At 34.2% G+C, this 12,726-nt stretch overlaps 1 protein-coding gene across 1 annotated transcript; it reads left to right on the top strand.

The window, feature by feature from the left end:
* Positions 1–7,218: 7,218 nt before the first annotated feature.
* On the top strand, positions 7,219–8,049 carry LOC308342647 (olfactory receptor 6M1-like; the record flags this gene model as incomplete). The annotated part of the gene is made up of 1 exon (XM_080803230.1): positions 7,219–8,049. The coding sequence occupies one exon, from the start codon at positions 7,219–7,221 to the stop codon at positions 8,047–8,049; it is 831 nt and encodes a 276-aa protein (XP_080659356.1).
* Between the last annotated feature and the right edge of the window lie 4,677 nt (positions 8,050–12,726).

The following is a 12,726-nucleotide window of genomic DNA, read 5'->3' as shown; positions in this document are numbered from 1 at the left end:
GTCCATAGTCTCTCATGGTTCACCTCCCCTTCCAATTTCCCTCAACTCCCTTCTCCTCTCCATCTACCCTTGTCCTCTATATTATTTCTTTATGCTCCACCAATAAGTGAAACCATATGATACTTGACTTTCTCTGTTTGACTTATTTCACTCAGCATAATCTCTTCCAGTCCTGTCCATGTTGCTACAAAAGTTGGGTATTCGTCCTTTCTGATGGAGGCATAATACTCCATAGTGTATATGGACCACATCTTCCTTATCCATTCATCCGTTGAAGGGCATCTTGGTTCTTTCCACAGTTTGGCGACCGTGGCCATTGCTGCTATAAACATTGGGGTACAGATGGCCCTTCTTTTCACTACATCTGTATCTTTGGGGTAAATACCCAGCAGTGCAATTGCAGGGTCATAGGGAAGCTCTATTTTTAATTTCCTGAGGAATCTCCACACTGTTCTTTTAAACTGTTTTGTTTGTCATCCGAAAGAGTCATCAAAAATATTTGAGTGCCATTATCTTGTTGTGAAAGACACTTATATGTAGGATGTCCTAACCTCAGTTGTCAGAATCAGCAGTTCTCAGGTTCTGCCTGTTTTCTTAACATGTTACTGATGCTTCTTCTTTTCACCATCAACATTGTCCCATGTTAGATAATAAATAATACGGTTACCTCAAATAAGACAGTAAGCGACACACTTGGTAATGAATTTCTTTTTTATTTTATTTTTTCAGTGTTCCAAGATTCATTGTTTATGCACCACAACCAGTGCTCCATGCAATACGTGCCCTCCTTAATATCCACCACCAGGGTCACCCAATCCCCCACCCCCTCCCTTCCAAAACCCTCAGTTTGTTTCTTAGAGTCCACAGTCTCTCATGGTTTGTTTCCCCCTCTGATTTCCCCCAATCCATTCACTTGCTTCTGCCTCCCCTTCTTTTGTTGATTTTCAGCATATGGAGTAAGAAATCAAGAGCAATCTAGCAAAGTAGAAGACACCAGACTCTATTACACACACACACACACACACACACACACACACACACAACATCAATTACCTAATAAAAATAAATATAAATAAAATAATCAAATAAAAATAGCTCCTGGAGGGTCCAAAAGTCCAATTAAAATTCTATGCCAACATCATGGACATAAATGAAGAATTCCCACACAGAAAGATGACTGGAAGACTGACAGAGTGAAGACATCTCGAGATGCTTGGAAAACACTAGGAAGATGGAGCAAGGAGGGCCCCGTATCAGCCATGCAGGAGGTGCCATTGCCCACCCAGTGGTGCCCTCTGCAGTAGATCCTAATAGCCTTTGCTGTTGTGGACCTCCCCAGGCCCCACAACAGCTGCAGTGTCTCCATGACTTTCACAGCAGGGGCCCCTGTTGTGTTTGTCATCAGTCCGCAGCTGCTTGCTTTGCAGAGAACGCTGGCAGTTTTCACATCTCAGGTAACCAGCAGTCATGGCTGAGAGACACAACTCTGCTCCGTCATCCCAGAAGGAGCTGTGGTTGTACCATCCTGGGAAAGGGCTGTGAATGCCCCTAACTCTGAGTATCCCGGGAACCCTGAAGTCACTGCTTGACCATGCATGTTGGAATGCCAGACTCTGGCTCTGTGATACCTCCCCATGTCCCCATCCTCCAGATGTCAGCTCCACCATGTTTCAGGCAGCAGGACCAGTGCCATGGCAACCTAGCCAGTGCCCAGACTTCAGAGCTGCAGAACTGATGAGCACTCATGCTCCAGGCCCCAGATCTGTGGCTGCTTCACCCATCAGACACCAGGGCAACCCCCAAGGAGAAAGATCTCTAAGAAATGACCTAAATTTATGACTCAAGGAACTAAAAATGAACAAATTAAGCCCAAATTTACCACAAGGGAGGATAACCAAGGTCAGTAAAGAAATGCATCAAATGGGACCCCTGGGTGGCCCAGTCGTTAAGCATCTGCCTTCTGCTCAGGTAATGATCCCAGGGTCCTGGGATCAAGCCCTGCATCAGACTCCCTGTTCGGCAGGAAGCTTTATTCTTCCTCTCCCACTCCCCCTGCTTCTGTTCCTTCTCTCTCTGTGTCTCTCTCTGGCAAATAAATAAGATCTTAAAAAAAAGAAAAAAAGAAAGAAAGAAGTCAAATGGAGACTAGAAAAACACTAGAAAAAATAAAACTGACAAAACATTAGCTAGACAAATGAAACAGAGAATATTCCTATAAAATCCAAATTGAAAGAGGAGACATTACAACAGATACTACAGATATGCAAAAGCACTATTTTTGGTTGCCCATAGCTGTATAATTTTTGAGGTTTTGTTTGTCCTCCTAAATTCATCATATAAACACTTGGTTTTTCCTTAGGCACCTAAAACTGCATATTCATAGAACAGTGTTACATTTCTTTTCCCAATGCAGTATTTTTCTCACATCATTCACTAATCCATTCATTAATCCATTCATACTGTCCTTATTGAGGTCATCTTACAAGAAATGGGCTCAACATTTTAGATATAATATTAATAGAACAAGCATAGTTCCAGGTCTCATTTAAAGTTTAGTTTATTTGGGAAAACTCATATTACAAGTTAATGTAAATATTATGACTTTACAAATACAATAAAATTATCATGGATTTGCCTAGAGACTCCTGTGGTAAGAATATGGTTATGTTTATAGAAGAAAGGTTTTATTCAGGTCATGTGAGGCTTTAAACTGGTAAACGTGGTAGAATGCAGTGAGAAAATTCCAGGCAAAGAGAAATTAGGTGCACTAAGTTTAAGTTGAAAAATTTAAAGATATGTAAAGAACTAAACAAATTCCAACACAGACGGTGAGGGAAATGAGACAGAAAACAAGGACCTAGAAGAAAGAGAAAATTATTACAAAGGGCTACCATTAGGAGAAGGAAAGGAAAGTGAATTGGGGGAAATCGGAGGGGGAGATGAAACATGAGAGACTGCGAACTCTGAGAAATAAACTGAGGGTTTTAGAAGGGAAAGGATGAGGGGTTGGGTGAGTCTGGTGGTGAGTATTAAGGAGGGCACAAATTGCATGGAGCACTGGGTGTGGTGCATAAACGATGAATCTTGGAACACTGAAAAATAAAATAAAATTTAAAATAAAATAGAGAAAGAAAAACAAAAAACAAAAAACAAAAACATAGGACTACCAAAATTCTGTAATTCATCCTAGAGGCTAAAATACAACCCATTATTTGATAAGGATAGTTTATTAAACACTCAAAGCAAGAAAAGATTATCATGGGTTTTTTATCTGAATTACCATATAGCTGCATGATGGGAAACCATCAGTCTATTGATTAAGTAACCCAGCTATAGTTTCTGTTTCTATGTATAACCAGTTCTCTTACTTGTAAAAAAGATAACTTATCATAATGGAATATTTTGGCAGAACATTATTCAAACATTTCAGTTTTCACTCCCTTCACCTATGATCCTCTGCTCTATTCCTTATGTTGGCTAATTGAATTTAAATAAACAAAAAAAATTCTCCTTCTTTTTGGTTTCTATCATTTTTTAAGTTTTTTTTTAATTTAAATTCAATTTGGGATGCCTGGTGGCTTAGCTGGTTAAGCATCTGCCTTTGACTCAGATCATGATCCTGGGATTAATCCTGTGTGTCATGAACTCCTTGCTCAGCAGGGAGTCAGCTTCTTCCTCTCCCTCCCTCTCCCTACTCCCATTCTCTCTCTCTCTCACTGGCAAATAAATAAAATCCTTAGAAAACAAAATAAATATAATTAATTAATTAATTAATATATAGTGTATTATTATTTTCAGAGTTAGAGCTTAGTGATTTATCAGTTGCATATTCAAAGATTTCATAAGTATGAAAATGCTGTTTCCTTATTCTATATTCAAAACCACAAATTAACATATGTGTAAAAATTGGTTTTTTTTAAACATTTTTATGTCTTTTCACTCTGACTAAATTATAGCCTCTGATTCAGGCATCATATCTCAGTGACTCAGAATATATGTAAGCACTCAATAAACTTTAGTAATTTATATTATAATTATTTAAATTTAATTATTTAATTTAATCTAATTATTTAATATACTTTAATATAAATTAAATTTATATTTACTATATATTATTTAATATTTAATTTTAATAACATGGATATTAATATTTAATTAATTAAATTTACATTTATAATATAATGTGATTTAATATAAAGTAGATTTAAATTTTAAGGCGTTTTAACACTTTATATGGTTTGTCTTATATTAATTGTATAAACTAAATACCACAAATGAGCAATAATATCACATATCTCACATTATTATTATAAGGGTAAGAGAGATAATATGTGGAAAAATGTTAAAAGAGTGCCTAATACATAAGTATTCATAAAACAGAGCTTATGCTAATTATGACAATGATGTTAAAAATGACAACTTGGCTCCTAAATCAATAATAATGAATTGTACTGTATACTTTTAATGATTCATTGTGATCCAAAGTACATATATAGAAGTAGTTATTTCTTTTTGGGGGGGTTACATATTTTATGGAAGATTTTTTTTCCACTTTGTTAAACTTGGGGAACTTGTTCTTTTTTTTTTTTTTTTCCCTGCAGACCACTTATCCTAGAAGCCCTGCCTCCAGGGGAGAAGCAATGATGAGCTCAGGCTTTAATCCTCTTTCCAGATTGCAGTGACTTAGAGAGATGATCCTACAAATTTCATAGTCTTGATCGTCTTTCCTACAACACAAGGGAAGAGGACCCATCATCACCCGATTAAGCTGTTATGAACTATTCTATAGCCTTGAATGTATTCTCCCCGCTTTGTTTCCCTCAAATTCTAGGACCATCAGAAAAAGCAACAACAGCAAGAACAACAACAGCATCTAATTTGCAGAAGGGATTCCAACTATGGGTCTCATTCAAACCTTGTAGCTGTAACAAGGGAGACACTGTTCAATTTTAAAAAGATTAATGTAAACGTTAATGCAAAGTTTGAGGCACATTTCAGCAGGTAAGTAGCGATCTAACCATACAGATAACCCTTGAACATTCTGTCTTATGATTCTTTAACAATAGGTTGTTCTCTCCTCTGGCTTACTTTATTGTAGGAGACCAGTATATAATGCATACAACATGCAGAATGTGTGTTAATTACCTGCTTCTGTTATCAGTGAGGCTTCCTGCCAATAGTAAGCTACTAGTAGTTCCGTTTGGGGTAGTCAAAAATCATACATGGATTTTCAACTGCATGAAGGGTCAGCACTTCTAACTCCTGCTTTTCTCAATGGTCAACTGTATTATTATTATTAGTTCTTAAAACTTTTTTTTTGCACTCATTTATTTTTTTTCTCATGTTCCCCATTACTATTATTTCCTCCTCTCCCCATTCTTCCTTTCAATTAACTGAAGCATTATGCAAAATTTTGCTGTTAACCAACTGGGTCTTTACATGTCTTCTCTAGATGGTAGTTTCTGCCATTCCTACAGCTTCCAGCATTTCTCATAGTGCTCTCATAGTGCTATTTTTCTCAAATTCAAACCACTTTTTATTTAACTACAGAAAGAACATGTCCCAATGATACCCCTTAGTCCAAAATAATCTTTCCCTTCTCCAAATGCATCCCATTGTCTTTCCTCCGGCCCAATAATAGACAAACAATGTGATTAAGGCCCTTCACACAATGTCACCATATTAAAAGTTTGTTGTCTTGATAACTAATCCATGCAATATAATTCTAAAAGACTATTTTATGGAACCATAGATAAAGTAGTAACTTGGATCCAAAATGATGGCATTTAACCTTTTCATTTTTAATTGCATATGTCAGGAAATCATTACTGTCTCTGGTCCTTTAAATGTATAATAATGAAATGAATGAAAGAAGGAATTAACATCTTGGTCAAGAAAGAACAGTGAATTGAAGTCAGAAAACTCAGAATATTGTCTCACTTCTACCCCTGAAACTCTATGGACCCTGACAAATTTTATCTCACCCCTCCAAGCCTCACCCATCAATCTATGAAAGAAGAAGAATAAAACACTCATTTAAAATTAACTCTCAAGCATCTCTTAATATTGAACTTTTCTATATCTTGTCATATGGGATATGGACTGTATTTCGTCCTGAATCACCTAGGTTTATGGAGCAATATAGAAACTCCCAAGTAATCAGCTCAGGGAGTAAGTAAGAAAGTCCCTTCTCTGCACCATGTTGCTGCTTGCTTGTTTGTCTGTGTATTTCTGTTAAAAATTCTAGTATGAAATAAGCTATCTTTCACAGGAGTTGCTTTTTTTCAGCCAGTCAAAATTCAAAAGTTCAATATTTTTAAAGTGCTTGCTAAGCATATACTCTCTCTGGCTGAATTCTAGCATAAACAGTAAATAGTGATAAATTAAGTTATATTTCATGCTTTCCCAAACCCTTCTAATATCTGAGGTAATCTCATTTACTCTAGAGACTGATCTCTTACAAAGATTATGTAAAGCTGATTTCATATTGTTCAAAACCAATTGGATAATGTGGAGGTTGGAGCCAGTGAGTCAGAAGTCATGAACTTTTTGGAAAATATTTCTGTTACATAATTGCATTCACTTAGTTTTGAACAGTATCATGCCACATGTAAAATAATGCACTTAGCTCAAAAGACATTCTTTTAAATACAATATAAAATTGTATTATTACAGAATTAAATTTTACCAAAACTCTGTTAGCACCTCGAAAAGTGCCATGTCATCCTTGGGGAACCAGGGTTGCTCAGTGGTTAGACCTCTGCCTTTAACTCAGGTCATTACATCCTTGACGGATTAATGACACACAGTAAGGAATCTATTTCAAAGGGAAAGTTGAAAAGAGTCTGTTATATATTACTTGATCCATTATTAGGTTCCCAACTGTAATAAGTGAGTGTCCCAACTGAGCACTTAAATCTTACAGAATTTATCTCAGTAGATACTTCAAAACTGAAAATAAAATTATTTGTCTGCCTTGGCAACAACAAAAACATAATTAATGAATATTGACAAGGTATATCCAGGCTTAAGATGCAAGAATTAATTATAAAAGAACTTTCTGTTATTCCAGGTTAAACTGGGGACATTATGGATTATAGAAATAAGACCAGAGTGACTGAGTTCATTCTTCTGGGGTTTCAGACTGAAAAAGAAGTAGGAATACTTATTTTTTCTGCATTCCTGCTCATGTATATGATATCTCTGATTGGCAACACCATGATCATCCTTTTGGTGTGTGTTGACTACCGTCTGCATTCACCCATGTATTTCTTTGTAGCCAATCTTTCTTTCCTTGAAGTTGCCATCACCTCCACTGTGGTACCCAAGATGCTAGCAAACACATTTTCCCTCAGCAAAGCAATATCCTTCATGGGATGTCTCACACAATCTATCTTCTACTTCCTTCTGGGATCCACAGAATTCTTCATCCTGGCTGTCATGTCATTTGATCGGTATATTGCCATCTGCAACCCACTGAGGTATACCATCATCATGAACACACGGACATGCATAATGTTACTTGTGGGGTCCTATCTAGGTGCATTTTTGTCAATGTTGGCTCCATCCATACTCACCGCCCCGTTAATCTTTTGTGGGCCAAATAAAATCCATCATTTCTTCTGTGACCAAGCCCCCATGCTACAGCTGGCCTGTACAGACATCTCTCTGGCTGAGGTGGCTGACTTTATCTCCTCTGCTGTGTTGCTCCTGGGCTCCTTGCTCCTGACAGGAGTGTCTTACACCTACATTGTTATTACTATCCTTAGAATTCCTACTGTGCAGGGACGGCAGAAGGCCTTCTCTACTTGTGTTTCACACATCACAGTAGTTACAATTTATTATGGAAGTTCCATCTTCCTCTATGTTCGTCCAAAGAAAGGCAATGCAATGAGCATTAACAAATTTGCCACAGTGCTGAACACCGTTGTAACACCAATGCTGAACCCTTTCATCTACAGCCTTCGAAATGAGAAAGTCAAAGAATCCCTGAGAGACACCTCCAGTAAATACATAGGTATGTTAATAAATGTAAGATCTCAAAAGTGATATTTTTACAGAATTTGATGATTTGCATGCTTGACAATGAAATCGTTCTTTGTGATTAATTATGTAAATGCTTAATTTTACATAAGGGTGAAACATACACGAAGATATGATCTTAATTATCCATACATATATTCTAAACCAGTATTTCCTGATGTAGGTCCAGTGTTTAGGGAGGGTCTTAAAATCTTTTAGAGGATTAATAGAACCAAAGTACATGCAAACATTTCTACATACAAGCACTCTTTTTTAATATATATTAAATAGCATTTAATATATTTATATATATTTTATATATATATAAAATATATATAATATATATATTTTAATTATATATAATTATATATAATTTTATATAATTTTATATAATATATTTATAAATTATAATAAATTTTTATTTTATAAAATTTTACATTTTATAAATATAATTTTATATTTATAAATTATAAATTTATAAATTTATATATAATTTATAAATAATATATAGAATTTATAAATTATAAATTTATAAATTATAAATTATAAATTTATAAATTATAAATTATAAATTTATAATTATAATAAATTATAATAAAATTATAAATTTTATATAATATATATATTATATATATTATATATATTATATATATATAATATATATATAAAATTTATATAATATAAATTATATATATAATTATATATAATTTTAATTATATATTATATATTATATATATAATATATATATAAATATTGTATTATATAAAATATAATATAATATGAAATATTATATTTCATAAAATAATATGAAATATATATATTATATATATTATATATAATATAATATTTATATATATATTTCATGCTCAGCATGAAATCTGTTTGAGATTATTCCTTGAGATTATATATATATATATAATTTATATATATATTATATATATAATTTATATATATTTTATATATATATTATATATATAAATATATATATTTTATATATATATTTATATATATATATTTCATGCTCAGAATGAAATCTGTTTGAGATTATTCCTCTCCTGCTGCTTCTCCTCCCACTCTCTAGCTACAGTGGGAGGAGAAGCAGCAGGAGAGGAATAATCTCAAACAGATTTCATGCTGAGCACTGAGCCCAACACAGGGTCCATCTCACAACTCTCAGATATGACCTGAGCCAAAATCTGGAGTCAGACAATCAACTGACTGAACCACCCATGTGTCCCACATACATACATTCTAAAGCAGTCCTTATTCTTCCCTTTTTCCTGTTCATTTAATTATTCTAAAGTCAAGTTCCTGTATGGCCCCTTGATCTTAAATCTGATTACTGCTTGACATAGAGTCTCACTTTCTGTTACACAATCCTCTGATATTTTTCTCTGTAAATATCAATGTATGTTTGGATTTAATACAAATAAAGTCCCATATTAAAATGGTAAACTTCATTTCCTTTGACTTTTGAAATATTACTTACCAATGATTTATCCCACTTGGTATGTAAGTTTTAAGTTACAGATGGATCTTCCCAACCTTCACTGAATTTAAAATCTGCAGCAGTTGTCTTCCTATTCCTATTCTACTGGTACTACGGCAATAAAATTCATCAGAATTGTAACCCTCCTGCTGAACTATCAGAGAGATTTATTTATTTTACCTTTCGAAACCACTGAAATTAATTCAGTTATTAAACTCAAGACAACACTTTTTTATTTCAATGATTTTTTTTTTCCTGTGACCATTTACTCTTCTCCAAGCCCCTTAGGTTTACAGATCACTAAGCTGTTCATGTAAACTCATATCAGCCAACCATCCAACGTATGTTCTAGAAAGAGGTATTATATATGAGATTGGAAGATAAGAAATATATATGCATAGGATATTTGAGCAAGTGTCACGAATAAATAAACCAACATTCATTCAAAGATGAGTAAAGAAATAACAACCGACAATTTGATAGTCATTGTCCCCTCTTGTTTAATCGGATTTGATTTTGAGACATAAGTTTGTGTTGAGTTCTAGCACTGTCACACTGTTACTGTGTGAACTTGGTCCAAATACTTAAAATTTGTTTAGTCCTGTAGAGACTAAAATTAAAGTAATGACATACAATATACTATTGCTGTAAGATTTGACTTAATAATAAATAACATAAAATCTAATACCAAAAAAAATCACAATATGTATTGCTTAAAAATGATGCCCCCCTTTCTCTATATATAGTGATATATCACATCTTTATTCATTCATCTGTCATTGGACACTTGGGTTGTTTCCATAGTTTTCCTAGTATAGATAATGCTGTTGTAAACATAGGGTGCAAATACTCTTTTGAGTTAGTATTTTTATATTCTTTGGGCAAATACCTAGTAGAACAATTGCTCGATCATAGGGTAGTTCTGTTTTTAACTTTTGGAGGAACCTCCATGCTGTTTCCCAGGGTGGCTGCACCAGCTTCCTTTACCACCAACAGTGTAGGAGTGTTCCCCTTTCTCCACTTCTGTGCCTACATCTGTTGATTCCTGTTAGTTTTAACCATTCTGACTGGTATGAGGTAGTATCTAATTGTGGCTTTCATTTGTATTTCCCTGATACCAAGTGGTGTTAAGTTTCTTTTCATGTTTCTGTTAAACAGCTGTACGTCTTCTTTGGGAAAATGTCTTTTCACGACTTCTGCCTATTTCTTAACTGGGTTATGTGGTTTTGTGGTGTTGTGCTTGATAAGTGCTTTATAGACTTGGGTAATAACCCTTTATCAAATATATCATTTGAAGATATCTTCTCCCATTCTGCAGGTTGCCTTTGAGTTTCGTTCATTGTTTCCTTCGCTGTGCAGAAGTTTTTAATCTTGATGAAGTGCCAATAGTCCATTTTTAAGCTTTTGTTTCTCTTGCCCTTGGAGATGTGTACAGTGAGAAGTAGTTATGGCCAAGGTCACAGAGGTCACTGCCTATGTTCTTAGGATTTTGATGGTTTCCTGACTCACATTGAGGTCTTTCATCCATTTGATTTTGTTTTTGTGTGTGGTATAAGAAAGAAGTCCAGTTTCATTCTTTTACAAAATGGGATTTCTCTTAAATTCTAATTATGTCCTGAAATTTTCATGGTTACCAAAAGATTACAGTTGAATGAATAGTGAAAATATCTTAATTAAATATAATAAGGAAATAGTTCTAAGGAAGTACTCATTTAAACATGAATGAAGATCCATTCTTGTTACCTGAATTATTTATGTTGTGATAGCTAAATTATCTCTTGGAAGAAACATGTGACTTCATAAGAATACTGTTGGATGGAATAATTTCATTAAAATACACACATTATGAAGATATTACATCTTTGTCTGATCTTGTAAGATTCTTTCAATGTTTTCTGCATGTCTCAGCAGTGGGTATAGAAACCAGGATATAATGGTCTTGAGTCACCTGCACTTAATTTGTCAATCATTTCCAGCTCATTTTTAATCTACCAAATCTGTATTCCAATTACTGAATTTACCATATCCTCTATATCTTTGACTACACATCCTGACTCTAAATAAATCAATATTAGTAGTAAGTTTTCAGCATGCCTGTCTTTTCTCAGCACTCTAGCATTCTTGTATCAACACCCAGGCCATTTCTGGAAACATCCATATTGCTTGAGGGACTACTGTCTAGTGGAAGAAGATATTGGTCGACTCTTTCAAACATAACCATTGATATTATTATTATTTTATTACCATGAATATAACCTGGAAATATAATTCAGATCTGTATATGTTTGAGCATGCACTTTGAAGAAAAAATAGTTTTATAGTAATGTGCAATCTTGTTGACCAGAAAAGATACAGGTCTCTGGCAACAGTCTCCTCCATTACCCTCAATTATCCTAAAATAAGGTACACTTCATCTTCTGCGAGCAATTCACATTATTCAAGTTCAGCAACTGGTTCCACTATTATTTAAACATGTATCACAATATTGAAATTGGGTGATGAATTATCTTTCCTGGAGGACATGATGTTTCTCTTTTTTTTCTTTTAAGATTTTATTTATTTGACAGAGAGTGAGAGAGATCACAAGTAGGCAGAGAGGCAGGCAGAGAGAGAGAGGAGGAAACAGACTCCCTGCTGAGCAGAGAGCCCGATGTGGGGCTCGATCCCAGGTCCCTGGGATCATGACCTGAGCTGAAGGAGGAGGGTTTAACCCACTGAGCCACTCAGGCGCACCAGGACATGATGTTTCTTAAGGACATTTATAATGACTCTACTGTTTATTTTTGTATCTCTATTGCTGACTAAGTATGTTTTACTGAGTTCCATATGAGACAAATCACGCTGGGAAAGGGATTTTTATAGTTTTTTGTTATTGTATTTCCAATATCTATAAGAGTGCCTGAGAACTATTAGTTGTATATAAACTTTAATTGATTCAGGAAATAAATTAGTAAACTAATTCTAAGTGGTCAATATATATTGCAAGCTAACAAGATGATTAAATACTAAGCAGTCAATATGTATTTAAAAATTAATTTAACAATATTATATGTGCTTTGCCATATTACGTGGAATATGCCTCAAGATAAACTTACCATATCCATTTGGATCTCCTTCTCATTAATGGTCTGTTCATATCTTCAGTTTATTTGTCATTCAGCTTTGGTAGGTTGTATCAATCTGGGAATTTATCATTTTTTCTAGGTTATCCAATT

This window comes from Martes martes, assembly GCF_963455335.1.
Source record: "Martes martes genome assembly, chromosome: 5".
Taxonomy (NCBI): Eukaryota; Metazoa; Chordata; class Mammalia; order Carnivora; family Mustelidae; genus Martes; species Martes martes.
Note: the sequence above shows the minus strand (reverse complement) of the source record. Positions and strands in the feature narration are given on the sequence as shown.